The 19,057-nt window shown below is 42.0% G+C and overlaps 3 protein-coding genes across 22 annotated transcripts in view; 2 read left to right on the top strand and 1 right to left on the bottom strand.

The window, feature by feature from the left end:
- The window catches only part of ATG13 (autophagy related 13), a 54,592-nt gene extending 54,084 nt beyond the window's left edge, over positions 1 to 508 (bottom strand). For 2 of the 9 annotated variants that reach the window (XM_058688820.1, XM_058688825.1), the window contains exon 1: positions 174 to 478. The gene's annotated coding sequence lies outside the window, so the exon portion shown is untranslated. Of the gene's footprint in view, positions 1 to 173 lie in introns of all 9 variants that reach the window. The other 7 variants (XM_058688819.1, XM_058688822.1, XM_058688824.1 and 4 more) reach the window with 5 other exon arrangements.
- On the top strand, positions 445 to 10,876 carry HARBI1 (harbinger transposase derived 1). Of its 3 annotated transcripts, none has more exons than XM_058688834.1 (3): positions 445 to 573; positions 1,888 to 2,718; positions 9,121 to 10,876. In XM_058688834.1, exons 2-3 carry the CDS (start codon positions 2,049 to 2,051, stop codon positions 9,498 to 9,500), a joined length of 1,050 nt encoding a protein of 349 aa, XP_058544817.1. In that variant the 5' UTR covers positions 445 to 573; positions 1,888 to 2,048; the 3' UTR covers positions 9,501 to 10,876. The 3 variants fall into 3 exon arrangements, with proteins under 3 accessions (XP_058544817.1, XP_058544816.1, XP_058544815.1); XM_058688833.1 differs by lacking the exon at positions 445 to 573 and adding an exon at positions 739 to 824; XM_058688832.1 differs by lacking the exon at positions 445 to 573 and adding an exon at positions 831 to 928.
- A 5,630-nt stretch (positions 10,877 to 16,506) lies between these two features.
- Positions 16,507 to 19,057, top strand: part of AMBRA1 (autophagy and beclin 1 regulator 1) — a 181,631-nt gene continuing 179,080 nt past the window's right edge. For 5 of the 10 annotated variants that reach the window (XM_058688803.1, XM_058688811.1, XM_058688808.1 and 2 more), the window contains exon 1: positions 16,508 to 16,715. The gene's annotated coding sequence lies outside the window, so the exon portion shown is untranslated. Of the gene's footprint in view, positions 16,716 to 16,808; positions 16,935 to 19,057 lie in introns of those variants that run through there. The other 5 variants (XM_058688810.1, XM_058688809.1, XR_009249969.1 and 2 more) reach the window with 4 other exon arrangements.

Here is a 19,057-nt window from a genome sequence, read left to right as displayed (position 1 = left end):
CATCAAGAGCCAACAGGGCCTACACCAACTCTACTTCCCAAATAAAGCTCTGGTGACTGTACTGCGGCTACCCAGCTGCTTCTTCACAAGGAGGTACCGGAAAGGCCGCAGATCCATAGCCTCCCACCCGGGGGCGCTGAGTGATCTGGGGGTATTCCCACTAAAGTTAGTACCTGCAAAGCTGCGACACAGAGAATGGCTCGAGGCTCTCATTACGGAGGCCGGGGCCTGGGGCCGGCCAGTTGCGCCTCCTGGCTGAGGGCTCGGCGCTCCGGAGCTGCAGTGACAGCAGGGGTCGCAGATAGATACCAAACGCCTCAGGAGGCTCGTGGCTCGTGGACCCCGGGTGTTTCACTCCCAGAATTGCGCGAGTTGTCGCACTCACATTGACCGGCGTTCTTCAAGAGTGCCCTCACAGCTCAAGCGATCACTCCTGCCTTAAGCCCAGCAGCCGGTCCCCTCCCGGCGCCGCCATCGTTAGTGTTTGTTTTCATCCGCTCGGATGAAGGCGGGGGGAGCAAGAGGGCTATGGGTGAAATACAGCTGCCTAACCTCATCCGCACTTTCGCTACGGTATGGACGCCCTATTTCATCTCTTTCCTTCGAATTACAAAAAAAGGTGATTATATTTTCATATAAATCTTTCTCACCAATTTTTCCACGTGTCTCTGAAGGAAATAAGGCGTAAAGAGGGGGGTCCTTGAAAGGGCGAGAACTTTTGGGCCGGGGGTGGAATGTGCGCCGCCTTTCCGCACGTAGTGGTGGCAACGGCAGTTGAGATGTGGCGTAGGGAGGACGCTGACGCAAGGGGGGCGGTGCCTATGGTGAGCGCCGTGGCGGCTAGTGCCAGGCCGCCGGTTCCGGAGGAGGGCAGGACGGGGCTGGGTGGGTGGGTGGGGAATGCTGGTAACCTGGCAGCCGCGGAGAGGTGGGTGATGGGCCTTGGCTGACTTTGAGTGGCCAGCGTAATCAGACTTCTAAGTTTCTGAGGTGCCTTTTAAAAGCGGCAGTGTCGCCTCCCAGCTCTAGCTATTCCAGGATCTTCTTTTTGAGCCTACCTTCCAATCTGTGTGGTCTTCCCTACTTTCTGGTCCTCAGCCTCAAGATTTGGATTTAGTGGGGAGAAGGGAAAGCCTGTTGTTAAAGCATATGACCTGCGTCCACCAGTCTGGGCTGTGGGTAGTTTTTTGCCCCTCCTCTCTTGTTAGACTGGTTTGAGCACCCCTCACGTCCATCTTGTACTTAACAGGTGGAACCAGAGGGCTTGGATAATGAAACCCGCTGGAACCAATTCCTGCCCTGAATAGTTATGACTTATATCAGCTAGTTCGTGACCTGTGTAGTTAGGAGCAGACCTCTTTTACCTTAAGGATAACTTATGCTGTCGCCTCCATTCATTTTTTTTTTTAAGATCTTATTTTTAAGTAATTTCTACACTCTACCTGGAGCTGGAACTTAAAACCAGAAGATCAAGCATTGCAGGCTGTACAGACTGAGCCAGCCAGGCGCCCCTCCAACATTAAGCTTTTGCTTTAACCAGTTCAAATGCCAGGCATTAAGTGAGCCACCAAAATCAACTTCCATGATCTATCTATCTTTTTCTTTTTTCTTTCTTTTTTTTTCTTTCTTACAAACCCTTGTATTGAGGGCTGACTTTCAATAGATAGCAGTGAGGGAGCTGCTCTGCTACATAAGAAACAACTATTATCTTTCAAACCAAAGTGAGCCTATTGGGCAGCCATGAGCTAGTGGAGAAAAACCCAGTTACAGGTGTAGCACCTTTTGCTTGGACAGAATGGAAATCTGAGAAAAGGAACTGTTGTAGCCTTTGAATCACTTTGATGCCTTTGGTCGGTTTCTAATGCTTTTTTCTTCTAACCTTTACAGAGAGAAGATTACAAATGCCAGAACCATTTAACTGATGGATGCTGAACCATTTAGCTGCTGAATGCTGACACTTCTTTAAATACCTTCTTGCACCAACATCTTCACTGGGAGGAATTCAGGAAAAGTAGCAGAGGGAAGGAGAGATCACATTTGCATGTACCATGGCTATACCAATAACAGTGCTTGACTGTGATCTCTTGTTGTATGGCCGAGGTCACCGGACATTGGACCGCTTTAAGCTGGATGATGTGACCGATGAATATTTGATGTCCATGTATGGGTTTCCTCGACAGTTCATTTATTACTTGGTGGAACTCTTAGGGGCGAGTCTTTCTAGACCTACTCAGAGATCCAGGGCTATTAGCCCAGAGACACAAATCCTTGCAGCACTGGGCTTCTACACTTCAGGTTCCTTCCAGACTCGGATGGGAGACGCTATTGGAATCAGTCAGGCATCTATGAGCCGATGTGTTGCCAATGTCACTGAAGCACTTGTGGAAAGAGCCACACAGTTCATTCGCTTCCCAGCTGATGAAGCCTCCATGCAGGCTGTGAAGGATGAATTCTATGGGTTGGCAGGGATGCCAGGGGTGATAGGGGTGGTTGACTGTATCCATGTGGCAATCAAGGCACCAAATGCTGAAGATCTCTCCTATGTGAACCGCAAAGGTCTGCATTCTTTAAACTGCCTGATGGTGTGTGACATCAGAGGGGCATTAATGACTGTGGAGACCAACTGGCCAGGTAGCCTACAGGACTATGCTGTGCTGCAGCAATCCTCCCTCAGTAGTCAGTTTGAAGCCGGAATGCACAAAGATAGCTGGCTGCTTGGTAAGTCTGCAGGTGTGAATGCTTCATTTTGTAGCTATAGAAAAATTATGTAGCAGAGTAGAATGAAATTTGAGAGTCTATAGACCTGAGTCTCGGTCCTGTCCTTTTTTTTAATGAGACGTCAGGGGCACCTGGGTGGCTCAATCAGTTTAGTATCTGACTCTTGATTTTGGCTTGAGTCATGATCCCAGGATCGTGGTGTCAAACCCAGTGTTGGACTCCGTGCTGAGCGTGGAGTCTGCTTGGGATTCTCTCTCATTCTCTCTCTTTCTTCCTCTGCTCCTCTCCCCGGCTTGCACTCTCTCTTGAAAAAAAAAAGACCTCAGGTGAGAACTCTCTGAGCCTTAATTTTTTTTTTTTTAATCAACACTTAAAAAGACATTCATGAAACGTCATTTTAAAACATAGCATTTGACCCAGATCTTCACTTCTAAGGATTTATCTTGAGGCATTTCTTCATAAATAAGAACAGTAGTTGGGATGTCTGGGTATGTCAGTCAGTTAAGTGGTTGACTTTAGGTCAAGTCATGATCTCAAAGTTCGTGAGTTCAAGCCCGGCATCCAGCTCTCTGCTGTCAGTGCAGAGTCTGCTTTAGATTCTCTGTTCTCCTCTCCCTCTGCCCCTCCCCTGTTCATTCTGTCTCTTTCTCTCTCTCGCTCTCAAAAATAAAATAAGCACAAAGAAAGTGTATTCAATAAATAAATATGAGTAGCGGTGATGTGAAATAAAATAACATTGCAGCAGTGTTTTATAGTTGGAAACAAAAGCAACAACAACCCTACAAAAACATTCCCCTTAAATACAGCCAAAATATTTAATCAGTACAGATCTGGTTAAATACAGTACACCCATACAACTAAGCCTGAATTCTTATGTGTAAAATGTTAAAAATAATGCCAACAGTAGTAATACCTCTTGTTAAGATCAGGTGATATATACGAGAGTTCACTATAAAGTATTGTGCAAATATAAGATTTGTGTGATATAAGACACTGTGGTGTCTCTATGAAAATGATAGCAGTGCACTTACACAGTTCTTATGGGAACTCACTTCACAGATCTGCCCAAATGCTGTTGGGAAGCCTGACTTAACGATGTAAGTAGGACACGAACCCATTCAAAACCGAGCAGTGCACACTGAGGTGACTGCACAGCTGGGAGGAATGTGGTTGGGTAATAGCGATAATACCCTTGAGCTTGGCAGCTTAGTTCTCTTTGTTTGTTTTAAAGCACTACTCTTATATGAGCAGTAGGACAAAGGTTATCTTCTATACAACATACTATGTGAGAGACAAAAAGAAACCTGAATGATTGGAAGACCTCTCTTTCAAAACCACTGATCATATCTGCACTGCATGTACTTATAACAGTGTTCAACATGAAATAGGCACTCAGGAATTATTTCTCTTTGATATCCTTTTATTTCTCCCATGTTCCAAGTGGGAAGAGACTGCTGTCACGCTGATTGGTTTAAGGCTGCTGGGGTACCACATGCAACGTCTTGGAACTCTGATTTTCTTGAGTTCTTGCTTCTACACACCGTCTTCAGTTACCACCTTCTCTTTACCCTACCAGACCTTTATCTTAATCCCACTTTGTGCCTTTTTTGAACTTTCAAAGTTTTTTTTTCTTTTTTTTTTTTTTTTAATTTTTTTTTTCAACGTTTTTTATTTTTATTTTTGGGACAGAGAGAGACAGAGCATGAACGGGGGAGGGGCAGAGAGAGAGGGAGACACAGAATCGGAAACAGGCTCCAGGCTCCGAGCCATCAGCCCAGAGCCTGACGCGGGGCTCGAACTCACGGACCGGACCGCGAGATCGTGACCTGGCTGAAGTCGGACGCTTAACCGACTGCGCCACCCAGGCGCCCCTCAAAGATTTTTTTTTCAAACAAGTCACACCAAGACATGAAAGAAAGTCTGTTTTGCACGTATCTCATCTAGTTACTTCTGCAGCTGTGAGACTTCTTGGTTCCAAGCTCATTTCTTACGAAATCACTTTGGTACCTCTACTATAAAGCCAGCTAAAACATACTGAGCACTTAGAATTTGTCAGGCAATGTTGTAAGCACTTTGCATTAGATTATCTCACTTAATCCTTATAAAAACTCTTAAGGAGTTAAATACTAATATTACCAACATTTTTGTGGATGAGGAAATTAAGGCAGAGTATCTAAGCCACTTGTGGTTAACTTTTAAAACTAGGTCACATGAAGAATTAACTCTATTCAGCAAATACTCCCTTTGCTAAGGACCTCAAGGTCATGTAGGAATTACTTACTCCCTTTTCCTTCACCCCTTGGGACCCCAGATTCAGTTGGAAATATGGCTTTAGTTTTTTGAGGTGTTTACAGGACATAGTTGGAAATAAGGAAAAACTGCCTTTTTTTTTTTTTTTTAAGTAGGCTCTACGCCCACAGGGTTTGATCTCATGACCCGGAGATCAACAGTCGCATGCCGTCATGAATGAACCATCCAGGCATCCCAACTCTGACAAACTTTTATATACTTTTCTGATTCCCTTCTTTACAGGAAGAGTGACAGTGGGAGAGATGGATATGGCAACAACATTGAAAAAATGTTTATTAAGCCGGTTTTGGTACCGGCTACATGCTAGGTAGGCACTAGGGATGAGAAAAATATACCCATGTGGAAATTGATTCTCTTAATACTAGCAATTCTAGCACATACCCCTTGCAAAGCCTCCATGAACTCTAACAAGAAAACTAGTGTGAAGAGCCCTGAACTAGTACAGTGTTTCACAAATTTTCCAAATCAAGAGTTATCCGGAGAATTTATTAAAAATACACGTCATGGGGCCACATCAAACTTTGGGAGTGAGAATCTTCAAAGAAAGCCTCTAGATCTCCTTTTTAATAGATCCCTCAAATGATTCATACAAATAGATAAATTTAGAAAACACTGGTATCTAAAAGTTGTGGGGATAATATGGGGTAATAATTTAGGGGAAGATTGGCAGGATTAGAAGAATGGCAAGATGTTAAAAAAGAGAAGATGGCTGATTGTAGGGGCACCTGGGTGGTTCAGTCAGTTAATCATCTAACTCATGGTTTTGGCTCAGGTCATGATCTCATGGTTCATGAATTCAAGCCCCATGTCGGGTTCTGCACTGATAGTATGGAGCCTGCTTGGGATCCTCTCTCTTCTCTCTTTTTGCCCCTCCCCTGCTCATGCTCTCTCTCTCTCAAAATAAATGTATATATATATATATAAGGCTGATTGTATCTTAACGCCATTAGATTTGTGGAATAGTTCTGTTTGCCAAATGTAGAATTAACCAGATTCCTTTTGTTGTTGTTTTTAATTTGTTTTATATTTTGTTTTTAGTATGAAATCATTTTTATAAAAATTTAAAACCAAGAGCAATATTATATTGCTTAGATACAATATAAACAAATGGGGAAAAATGACAAAATTCAGAATAGTGTTTTCATCAAAGGGGTGTATGGGAGATCCTGTGTGTGTGTGTTTAGCATATTTTCACCATGGGGGTCATCCCTTCGTGTCATTCTCATGTCTCCCTTCAGAACTGCATTACCTAATTCCTCTTCTCTAAATGTACTGCAAACGATTCAGCCTGAGTTCTTATTTCTTCAGCTCTTGGCCTAGTATTGTTAAGCAGCTTTGGGTAAGATCTGCCAGAATGTCTTGTGGATGACTGATCATGTAAGCAATTGTAATCTGTTTAACAATTCTGATCCTAATCCCCTCCTGAGTGTCTGATTTTCAGTGGTGCTTGGATTATAACCAGTTAATAACGATGGAGCATTTTATGAAAGGTCTGCATTAAGTAGCTTGTTTTTTATGTCTCCACATCTAATGCTCATACTATTTCTTAGAGAAACGTTTAACAAATACCATTTAGTATCTCTGTGCCTTGGCATTCATCTTAATGTTTATCTTACTCTCTTTTACAGCATTACCCCATTGTTTTCCTGACTCTGAGTCTGACATTAGTGTTTAGTGACCAGCTCCTTCTCTTTCCTTTGCCTGGCATATCAGAGGATGGCTGACATATATTTTGATCTTCTCATTTATAAAATGAGTTCAGTAATATCTTACCTGGCAGAGTTGGGATTGGATAATAAGGAATAATACTTTTGAAGTGCCCAGCACGTTGCCTGCTACATAGTAGGTATTCAATGAGTCACTGATACTATTTTCATTATTATTTTCAGCATCAGTTTCTTAAATTCAGTATTTAGTAGGTGGAGCTCAACTAAGATAGTTTGTACTTAAGGAGGAAGTCAACTAAATGTAAAATTTGAAATGTTATTATGAGGCTTCTTAAATATTTAAAGCTAATCCGGTACACCTACAAATAATACAATGTTGTATGTCAATTATGTGTAAGTAAAAACATTAAAAAAAAAAATTTGGTGGGGTGGGGCACCTGTCTGGCTCAGTTGGTAAAGCGTGCAACTCTTGATCTTGGGGTTGTGGGTTCGAGCCTCATATTAGATGTAGAGATTACTTAAAAATAAAATCTTTAGGGGTGCCTGGGTGCCTCAGTTGGTTGAGTGTCCGACTTCGGCTCAGGTCATGATCTCATGGTTGGTGGGTTTGAGCCCCGTGTCAGGCTCTGTGCTGACAGCTCAGAGTCTGGAGCCTGCTTCAGATTCTGTGTCTCCCTCTCTCTCTGCCCCTCCCCTGCTCTCGCTCTGTCTCTCTCTCTCTCAAAAGTAAATAAACATTAAAAAATAAAATAAAATCTTTTAAAAAATAATAAAAGAAATAATTTTTTAAAAGTTTATTTATTTTGAGAGAGAGCTCAAGCAGGAGAGGGGCAGAGAGAGAGGGAGAGAAAGAGAATCCCAATCCACACTGAGAGTGCAGATACAATATAAACAAATGCAGAGAAGTACCAACTTGCACAATAGCTGTGTTCCTGACCCACTATCAGTTTTGGTATGTAGTTACGGACTGTTCAGAGAGTCAGGGCACTGTTCCAAAACATACACAACTCCTTTCTCTCATGAACCATGAGCTGAAATCAAGAGTCGGATGCTTAACTGACTGAGCCACCCAGGTGCCCCTAAAAAAATTTTTTTAAATAAAGTTAATCCAGTTCTTTAAAAGGTAAGCTTCTGAGAGAAAGGAATTGTGTATGTTTTGGGACAGTGCCCCGACTCTCTGAACCGTCCATAACAACATACCAAAACTGATAGTGGGTCAGGAACACAGCTATTGTGCAAGTTGGTACTCTCAAGTTGTCTCAGATTTCTAAGGGGTTGTGCCTCTGTGTGAGACATTTCATCCCCCAGGCCGGCTGTAGTGAGTCAGGACAATTAAGCATTATAGAAACATTGTACTGTTGTAACAGGACATTGCATCCCAGCCTTGTATTGTATTTTGTTCTTAGCGTTGCCTGAGATCATTTGATAAGCAAGTCACCTTAGGAAAATGCCTTGCATATATTATTTTAACTGACTTATGATCTGATTTCCTTATTGCTGTTACTATTTGTATCATTGTATTTATGCGAAATTCTACCAGTTTCTGTTACAAAGCACGGTTCTAACGAATGTAATATCTAGGAACACCTGAGTTCTGATCTCTGCCACAGGTGCTGGGACTTTGATCTTGTTCTTAGCACTGGGAGGATGAATGATTATTGCCCATGAGATATGCACTCTGAAATCTGTAGGTAGTGCTTTCAGACCTGACACTGTAATGGTAAGGTTAGAAATTTTCCTCACAAGTGTTTGGAGCTTTCCTGGAAGAACTCTTTCTCTCTTGTACTTTTTCTCTTTGGAGATTTTGAAGGTTTGCTTGCTATATGATAGTTTTTACTAACCTTTTTCAAAATTATTTTTTAATGTTTGTTTTCAAGAGAGACAGAGACAGAGAGTGAGCAGGGGAGGGGCAGAGAGAGAGGGAGACACAGAATCGGAAGCAGGCTCCAGGCTCTGAGCTGTCAGCACAGAGCCTGACACGGGGCTCAAACTCACAAACTGCGAGATCATGACCTGAGCTGAAGTCGGACCTTCAACCAGCTGAGCCACCCAGGTGCCCCCTAATCTTTTATTAAAGAACAAGATCTCTGAGTAGAAAGTCAGGGATTTTATTTCCTTCAGTGCCTTCACCTTCTTCCCACATTTTTTTCAGACTTGGCTGTTTGTTGGTTTGTTTGTTTGTCAAAAAGCTGTCAGCCTTTTTCTGTGTTGGTTTAAACCAAGGATATTTCCAGCCAAGACCCATGTCTTACTGCTCGTGATCCTAGCATGCCTTCTTTTTACCACAACATTTCCCTCTTGGTTTTTCTGGGGCATGGTGGCTCCAGAGTCTGTTGCATCCATTCTCTATATATGTTCCTAGATTTTCCTTTCTGTTTGTATTCCAATTAGAATGACTTATTGTTTCTTTGGACCTTCCCCACAGGTGACAATTCCTTCTTTCTCCGTACTTGGCTCATGACCCCCCTTCACATTCCTGAAACTCCAGCGGAATATCGCTATAATATGGCCCATTCTGCTACTCACAGTGTGATTGAGAAGACCTTCCGAACCCTCTGTTCCCGATTCCGCTGCCTGGATGGATCCAAAGGGGCACTGCAGTACTCACCAGAAAAGTCCAGCCACATTATCTTGGCTTGTTGCGTCCTCCACAACATCTCCCTGGAGCATGGGATGGATGTTTGGTCCTCTCCAATGACAGGACCCATGGAACAGCCCCCTGAGGAAGAGTATGAGCACATGGAGTCCCTGGACCTAGAGGCTGACCGAATGCGTCAGGAGCTGATGCTCACTCATTTTAGCTAATGTGAAAATCTGGGGGCGCGGGAAACTTTTCCAGGAGGACTTGGGACAAACTTTCGCCCTCACCGCCCCATACAGAGTCCCATCATCTAGCATGAATGAGTATGTGGACACTTGTCACAAATCGACATTTAATCTGCGTGTTTTAGAAGGGTTGTGGCTATGGCAGGATATCTTGATAATGTTTGCAAATATATTAGCTAAACCAAAAACAAGACAATAAATAGTTCCCTGCTATCCAGTGAACTCCAGGTTGAGCCCCACTCATTTGAAAACTCACTAGTAGTAGACATTTATGATTGTGCCCACAAAATCAAAGCAAAGGGGAAAACGGCACTCAGCCAGATATTTTTTGTCTGTTTCTTAAATTATGTGGAGATTTCAAATGAAAACTATATGTGTTGGTCCTGAATTATTAGGTGGGATTATTAGGTGGAACTTTCTACTTTGCTGCCTATATAGACATCATCTGAGACAAGCGTAAAGAGTAAATTTGAGTTCGGGAATGGTTTTCGGACATAAGTGAGTGGCTACTAATCTGAGTTTGCAGCCTTGTGTTTTTAAGAGGATGCTGGGGACAGTCTGAGACCTCCATCTTTCTGTAGCAGTTGGACTGTGACTTGGAGTGGGTTTCTAGGGAGAACATCTGGATTCCAATCTCCTCTTTCCAACCCAGAGGAGGAGTTAGAGGATAAATGGGTTTAAGACCCCAATCAGCTCAAAGAAGACAAGTAAAATATAGATAAAATAGCAAGTTTACACTTTACAGATCTAAAGACCCTGGTAGATTGATGGACAGAGGAGATTCACCCAGGTTTTGACAGCTCACATCTAAATAGATCACATTTCTTATGTTCGTGATGTTAGAATATCCGTTTGGCCATTCTGCTCTGAAATTCATTGTACAGAAAGAAGACTTTGAGAATAAAAAGATACATGAAAGTAGTAAGAAAGTGAAGTAAAAAGAACATAGTTTCTTGGTGTGAAATGAATTTTGGCATTAGACCTATTTGGATATCTTGCAAAATCATGGACAGAATTTCCCAGGAAATGAATAATCCCCACCAAGTCTTATTCTAAAATTACACTGATATAAAAACAACCTAATTGGAATAAAGAAAGTGTGAATTAGGTTCACACATTGGTGCCTCTGCTGGGACAAAAAAGAGACTTTCCTGAGGATTGTCTTGTTCCTGGTTTCTCATCAACTCACCATGTGATACCTCAGAATTGTCCTCTTGGATCATTTCCTACCTGCCTTTGGCAGTGTTAATCTGGTGATTTTCAAAGTAAAGAAATGAACAGCTGATGACAGAAGAAATTTGGAAATAAACTGAGGGTGATTCATCCCCAAGATTAAAAACAATTATGGATTATTATCTGCTGTTTATTTCTACTCCAAATGCTATCTCCCATCATCATTCTACTCTATAAACAGTGGGTCCATGTGGCAGGAGGTTGAGCTTGATGTGTACAGTGATGTCATTGAGATGACAATGGACTGCAAAGAGGTGCCTGAGAATGTTAGTTCTACTCTTTCTGTAGAGGTGTCCTGTTACATATTCTTCCTTTGTAAAAGCTAACCTGTGACCAAGCTTGCTTTGTCCCCTTCGTGAGGCAATATTTTAATTCTTGTGGTCTTTCCAAGCGTCCTGAGATGGGTATTTTTCCCTACAGAGTTTTGGTTCTGTTGTGCATATTGCATGAGGAAAGGGTTACTTGACATCCACATATCATAAGTGCCAAAGTGGAATGTGAACTTAGAAAGTGTCTGGCATTTTAGCCCGAAAAACTACATTAAAGGAAACTTGGGACTTTTCACAACTTAACTCACTAGATGGTAACATGAAGCCTGAGTGGGAGGGACAGTCTTGGAGAGATTTCAAAAGTAATTTTAAGTCTATTACTTGCACACCAAAGATAATTTCTAAGTGCTGAAATGACTGAATATTGGCTAGCAGTGCTTTTCCCTGGGAGCATTTTATTTCCTAATAATTCCACAGAGTAACTGTTCGAATCTATTTATTTAATCTCCTTTCAACCTGAATTTTTACAGGCCAGGATTTTTTCAGTCCTTGGTTACAATTTCCCTAAAATGATCTAGGGGTGGGATCAGGGTCTGTACTTCGATTGCCAAGGGTTTGCCCATAGGGACTTTTCATAAGTGCCTGAGAAGTCTTCTCTTGAGGTCCTTACTGTGGATTTTTAGTATCTTCCTGGTACAGTTTTGGGAAAGAGTCAAGGATTATGCCTGTCTTATGTAAGCTTCATCTTCCTGTAGATGATGCCATCTGGTCAGCCCAGAAGTTTTCCAGATTTGCCCTTAGATGTTTCAAGACAGCAAAGTCCCAGGATATATTAAGATAAAACCACAATATTGGGTCATCACTGGTTTGCCAATTTCAAATTCTACACAAGAGAGACCACAAACATATTCTTAGTTTAAAATGAACTGAACAGAGATGGGTCTCCTTTCCTGACCCTTGGACTGTAAAGGATATCTAGCAAGTTAATCTAAGTTGAGACTAATGGGGTCATATAGTAAAGACATATAAGAGGCGGGAGGGGTAAAATAGAAGCTAGACAGATAACAGACACTGTGATTGTATCCCAACCTGAAATGATAAAACAGCTCTCGGACTGAGCTTAGCAGTTGCTGTCCCTGACAATGGAAGGCAAGTTAGGAAAAAAAAAAAAAAAAAAAAAAAAAAGAAAGAAATCAAGGATACTTAATCATTGTGTGTACGCATAACATGTCTTCAGGGCCCATATTGCTCTGTAGATCCCACCCAGATTTTACGAAATTGTGAGAATAAGATAACAGAGTTAAGTGAGAGTTGGTTGATCATGAGAATGTCAATGCAAGAAGGAAGGGAAAATACTAGCTGACCCTAGTTCCCTAACACACAAAATTCCCTAACACACAAGTTCCCTAACACAAAATTCACAGGAGTTTTTATTGTTTTCATGACTACACTTTAAACCCCCTTTGTGATAATCAAATGAGAGTGATGAGATCTCTGATACTAGAAAGGAGCAAGGAAAATAAACCTCGAAATCAGAAGCTAGTACATTTCAAAAGAAAAAAGATCCAGGGGCTCCTGGGTGCCTCAGTCGGGTAAGCATCTAAATACTGATTTTGGCTCAGGTCATGATCTCACTGTTTGTAGGATCAAGCCCCATGTCAGACTCCACGCTAACAGCATGGAGCCTGGAGCCTGCTTGGGGTTCTTGCTCTCCCTCTCTCTCTGCCCCTCCCCAACTTGCACAGTTGCACACTCTCTCTCTCTAAATAATAAACATGAAAACATTAAAAAAAAACACAACAGTCCAATTGAAAGCAATCTCTATGTGTGTCCAACAAAACAGTAAGGATCTATCACTCTGTTGAGACTTTAACCCTTACATATATATCATAAACATGTTTATGAAAGGGCTGATTTGCCATTCTAGAGTCTTAACATGTTCATATGATTCAATCTATTGATAAATTGTGCCACTGAAAGCTTATCCTGTATAAATAATTCCGAAGAAGGAAACATCTCCTATAATTCTACTGTGAATGATTTACCCGCTGTTCTGGGATCTCTCTCCTTCACTGGGCTGCTCCTATATCATTACCCTGCTTCTACCTTTACCATCCAGCCCAAAGTGTGTACATTACCCCAGAGTGCCATAAGACCAGGCTACAAAAGAACAGAACAGAACTGCAACTACAACTGGCTTGTCATTTGGCTGCTCAAGTCCCGATTCCTCTTCCTGGAATTCCTAATAAGATGACTCATGGTACTGCTACAGGGTTCTTTCATCCTAGGTTCAGGCCTGATTTCTATTATGCAGAGTGTAGTAGATGTTTCTTAGAGCCCAGAGCCAATACAAGGAAGTTTCCTTCCCTTCTCTCCTTTTCCCTCCTTTCACCCTTCATCCCAGGCAAATCCTCCATGTCTACAAGTGCCAATCCTCTTTTCCTGGCTTAGTCTTTACAAGTTCCTTACATGTGATTGACATGGATTTACAATCCTTATAAGTGGTTGACAGTGGCTATGTCCATTCTTAGGGTAACCAACTGTCCTGGTTTGCCCAGAGCCATTGCAGTGTTAGCATTGAAAGTTCCCTGTACTGGGAAACCCCTTAATCCTCAGCTCATTGGGCAGATGGTCACTCTACTTCAGGAGAAGCGTTATCTTACCTTCAACGGGGTGGCTCCCCCAGGAGAATCCAATCATAATACAATAAGCAATAACCAACATAATAATGAATTATTAAGTCTTAACACTGATATGTAAGTATCAGTGATATATCCCAGTATGATCTTTACTCTTCCCACTTGGTTTAAGTCTCCCTCAATGTGAGGACATTCCTATAGGTTTGAGAATTTCAACTCCTGATCTCTTGTGATCTACTCTTCTGTCCCACTTGACTTTTCCATAAGAGCCAGCCATAGTTTACCGTCACACTGAATCCTAAATCCACACTTGAAAAGAAACAGTTCTCTAGAGAAATTTATCTATAGAGATGCAACTCTGCCTGCAGAATAAATCCTCTTTTTCATGGTTTCACAGAGCAGTTTAGCCTCAACTTATAAAATAGCTCCATTTTCAGGTGATGGTTTTACATTTATATTTGCATACCCTTCAGGTGTTTTTCCCAAAATAAAAGTCTCCCATTTTTGAAGACTGAAAACTTCTTGTAGCCTTGAAATTCGTTTCTTTAGTTTTTCTCACTGAAATCAAGGTTTCAAAATAATGTTGTTATTTGGGTCAAATTTGAATGAGGGCTATAGCTTTAGATGCTTATGCCCCACAAGCCTTTCTAAGAAGAAAGCTTCTCTAAAACATGTATTCTGGGAATAGAATCTCAGTCCTGGATGACAGCAAAGGAAAGTCTATTTGTTGCTCCTCATCTGGCTTCAGGAATGTGGCAGAGACTGCTTATTTAGTTGACACTTAGTATCCTTTTGCTCCTGACTTTGAGAACTGCCCAGGATAAAGACTAATTCCCAATTAGGTGTGGCTATGTGACTAAATTCTGGCCCGTGGAATATAAGTGGAAATGTCCTGTGCTATTTTCAAGATATGTCCTTATGGCAGGAGACATGCCTTTCCTCTTTCAGCTTCCTGCTAGTTGGAATGTAGACATGATGGCTAGAATTTGAACAGCTGCCTTGGACCTGGGATAAAAGCCACTTATTGAAGATGTCAAAGGAACAAGATGGAAGCCTGGTCCCTGATACCAAATAGGCACACCTTACCCTAGGCTGTGTATCTCTGGATTTCTTTTACATGATGGAGAAATACACTTCTACTTTGCTTCCTCACTTTTTTTTTTTTTTTAGGTGCAATAGGTCCTAATTGTAAATAAAAAGGTTACAGTTATCTCTTTCCAAGAGCAGCAATACCTATTACACAGAAAATGTTTGGAGGCAACATACACATCCAACAATGGGGAGCAAGGTCAGTATATCCTCTCAATGGAATATTGTGCAATTGTTAAAAATAACAACTATTAAAGATTTAATAGGGAAATGATACAATGCGAAACAATAACACTTGTATCTCTGCTTAAACTTTAAAACATTATGCAGGCTATTTCTTAGGACTGCATGGGAACATGAACAAATTAAAACTTGGTGTTTTGGTTTTTTTTAAGTTTATTTATTTTGAGAGAGAGAGAGAGAGAGTGTGTGGGAAGGATAGAAAGAGAGGGAGAGAGACAATCCCACACAAACTCCACACTATCAGCACAGAGCCTGATGAGGGGCTTGAACCCACAAACCACGAGATCATGACCTGAACCCAAGTCAAGAGTCAGATGCTCAACCAACTGAGCCACCCAGGCACCCCAAAACTTTGTGTTTTCGAAGTGGATTATTAAATTCTTTCTTTTTTAAGACTTTCATAAATGTTGCTATGTCTCCTCATTTTTAAGTCCCCTAAAACAGTAGTAGACAACAAAAGCCCGGTGTTTTATCCTCGTATTATGGATGCTGATTCTATCCTGCATTATATATATGAGTTGTCCCTTGAATATTGTCATGGACTTAAAGGAGATTTTTAAAAATTATAATAAATTATAAATAAAGGTAATGTTGTAAGGATGTGACCTTTCACTTTGATTAGATTATAAGCTCTTTAAGGGCTTGGATTATCATTTCTTTTTTACGGCTTTACTCTCCCCTTAGGGGGGACTTAGGGTAGCTGTATAATTGCTCACACTTGGTAATCCATATTTGGAGTGATCTATGTGATTTATTGAATTGTACCTAGGATGTACATATTAATTCACACTTGTGCTGAGAATATTAATTTGTCTACTACTACTACTACAATTTGTCTACTTCAGAAAGGGACTATTGCTGTGATGATGAAAATTTCAACTTTTGCAGGTTCTGAACCCAAGGAAAATTTTGATCATCACGTAAGAAGCACACCCGTGGCTCCAGGCCTTTGAAAGAAAATTTTAAAAAGCATACGTGTATTTTTTTTTTCCTGCCTTAAGTTCAGCCTACAAACCCCTGAATTTTTCCAACTTCTCTTTGCTGTGTTTTATGGGACCTAAAGTGGAACTTAAACAGCGTTGACTCACTTTGTTTCTCAGTCTGGATTCTCTCTCATTGTCTCTCTGTGCCTCTGTCATGTATATGTACGTTTATTTTTATGTACCTCACTGTCCGCGAGGGAACTAAGAGTCACACTTGCTCAGTTGGGATAATGTTGGGAGTCCATAACTTAGTTGCTGAACTGGTAAGTGTTATTGTGCTATGCCTTGATCTCCAACACTCAAGAAAAACTCCGGTGCTCTAAACAACTTCGCTGGCAAGCAACGCAGAAAATGGCAGAAGCACCGGCTACTTTACTCCGCCGCTTATGATCTGGGTTTGTTTATTCATGCCTTGGCCAGGAGTCGGACCTAGGGTTGGAGCGGAGCAGTTTTTCGGCGCTCGACTGCATCTCCTTGAACGATTGGCTGGGCGCTCATCCTATGATGTCTGGGCCGTTCGTGCATTCGGTGATCTTTTGCGCCGTCTTCTTGCTTGATGTCTCCTGAGCGGCGGCGGCGCCGGGTCGAAGGCTGACTTATCCGCGAGGCCCCGCGCTCAGGCTGCTTTCTTCCGCTGGTCGGTAGAGCGGACCCCTTGCTTCCTTCCTGCCTCTTCTTCTTGTCGGTGGTTGGGTCCCGTCCATTGGGCTGCAGACGGAGCCTCCGCCCGCCTTGCAGGTAGGCCCGGGAGGAGCCTGGGAGGCCCGGCCCGGCATCCTTCCGCTGGCGGGTTGGGAAGACCTTGGCGCCGGCGGGTGGGCGGGCGGCTTGGACGCGGAGACACGGCCGGAGGAGGAGCTACCCGGCTGCGTTCGGGGGCGCGGTCGGAGAGGCGGCAGGGCACCGAGGGAGAGGCCGGAAGGAGGGAGAGATGCTGGGGCTGCTTTACGCGGTTAGGTAGGGAGGGGATGTTGGGTCTAGGGCGGGTGTTGGCACCCTCAGTGTGGGGGGAAATCGCCTTCCAGGAACGGATAGAGCTTTGCGCGCTTGCCCCTCCTCGGTCTCCCCTCCCGCCTCCCCACCCCCAAGGCCCCGGGTGTCATGACTCAATTGCGCTGGGGACCTCCTCGGAGTCCGACCTTTGAAGGGACCCTCGAGTAGGTGGAAACAAGTGGAACACGGCCCCCTGGCTGCTCTGAGCGAAGTGTCATGTTCTTGCGTTTTGGGGATAGGGAAACCGAGGCAGCGTTCTGGGACTTGACTTTTCCCCACGTCCCAAATAGGTCTTTAAACGTACCATGAGTCGTTTTTTGGTCATTTGCAGGTTCGGGTTTTTTTTTCCCCCTCCCTCTCTATTTACCAGTCACTTTAAGTACACAGCGATATGTCGTTTGTGATCTCTCCTACCTGGGAATACAGATTCTGTCACTGGTGACTTCAGAAGTAAAGGGACCATGCTGGTTTTGTTTGTCAAAGTCTGTATCATTTTAGTGAGAAAAGCAATGGCAATTCTGTTTCTTGGATAGAAAATTTTGTTTGCTGACCAGTTTGCTTTCTGGTTGATACTTATTTCTCTCCCCCCCCCCCCCCCCCCCAGCTTGTTCTCAATGGAAATCTTCCAACTATGTTGTTAAGTGGTTAATGTCCAAGCATGGAGGATTGGTGAAGATTTTCAAATCAGATATTTGTCCTGAAGAGTTTGCTTTCTAGGAAGAATCCAAAGGAAACCCAAGGAGTCGTTTTCAGAACAATTTTATCATATTCGATTAGTGGTTTGGTTGTGCGTATACTAAACAGCCATTGTGTAGGATTCATTCAAATATTGAGATATTTAAATTTAAAGTTAAAATTCTGGCATCTCCATTATGTTTTCCTTTTCTCTCTCAACTTAGAAACTTTGGGGACTAAGCGTTCTTACTCATTTTATTTTCATTGGATTCAGTGTCACGATCCTAATTTGTGTAGCTTCTTTGTCGAAAAAAAATATTCAGGCTAGAGGTGGTTTTAGGTTGAATAAGTATTTCCATAGTATGTAAAATCAGTAGGACAGTGGTTTTAAAGAGAGAACAAATTAAATTTCTAGTCCTTGGGTGGAAACTATACAAGTATGTGTTTTGTTTTGTTTTTAACAATTTTAGAATTCTAATATGAGTTCTGGAAAGGTTATTGTTCCTCTAATGTTTTTGATTTTGAGGTCAGCAATATCTAAGCGTGGGGTCCTTGGTCATCAGTGATTTCCTAGTTATCAGGACCTCAGAACTTCCAGAAAGGGATTAAAGAAGAGCCACCAGACTGGTGAACCTAGATTGGGAAGTTAGGCTAAGAATGTGTGCTCTCTGAAAAAGTTTTTATGGTAGAAGAGAACGTATATCAGAGGAGAGCATTTAGTGAAGGAAGCGACGTTATCTCCTGGGAATTGATTCTGCATAGAATTTGTAGTTAATGTAGTATCTCAGTGACTCCTAACGAATGCTAAATAAATAAAGATGGAGTTTGCTAGGAGTGTCACAAAAAATGTTAGCAACATTTTGTTACGTTTCTATAGGAAATAATTAGCAGAGGTTTAAGTTGAATTGAGGAAGACAAGAAATTTGGTTGTGGTGCTGGTGGTGAGGTCATAGGGATAAAGCTTATTGGCTTCTACCCTGCTTTGTGATAGAAATTCACTCCACAATTTACCTTTCTTGGTTAAATCTTGCGCTGTTCTGTCAGTGTCAGATCAGGCTCTCTTCTGGCATTTCCTTTCAGAAATTTATGGGTTCAGGATGTGACTTAATTGTTCTATCTTCTCTTTTCGTGAGAAAGTTCTTGAGGATTATTAAAGATGTGAACTTCTTTGAATATCTTCTATAGCTTGTCCTGGAAGGAGTTATATTCTACCTTGGAAAAGATTAATTATATGTATCACTTGAAAACTACTGGTTATTTTTATTAACTGTAATAATTTGGTTTTATATTGTATAATTTTCAAATTATTTTCAATACATGTTAGGAAGCTTATGAAACTTTTATTCTTTTTCTTTTTCTTCTCTTTTTCTTTTTTTTTGTAAGTAAGCTCCACATCGAGTGTGGGGCTTGAA

Source organism: Neofelis nebulosa, chromosome 10 (genome assembly GCF_028018385.1).
Source record: "Neofelis nebulosa isolate mNeoNeb1 chromosome 10, mNeoNeb1.pri, whole genome shotgun sequence".
Lineage (NCBI taxonomy): Eukaryota > Metazoa > Chordata > Mammalia > Carnivora > Felidae > Neofelis > Neofelis nebulosa.
The sequence above is the reverse complement of the archived record's forward strand: the minus strand, read 5'-3'. Positions and strand labels throughout refer to the sequence as shown.

Excerpts from the sequence above, each read along its gene's own strand:
- HARBI1 (XM_058688834.1), top strand. The coding sequence starts at position 2,049 with ATGGCTATACCAATAACAGTGCTTGACTGTGATCTCTTGTTGTATGGC. Across the intron at positions 2,719-9,120 it reads CAAAGATAGCTGGCTGCTTG|GTGACAATTCCTTCTTTCTC; the intron begins GTAAGTCTGCAG and ends CCTTCCCCACAG.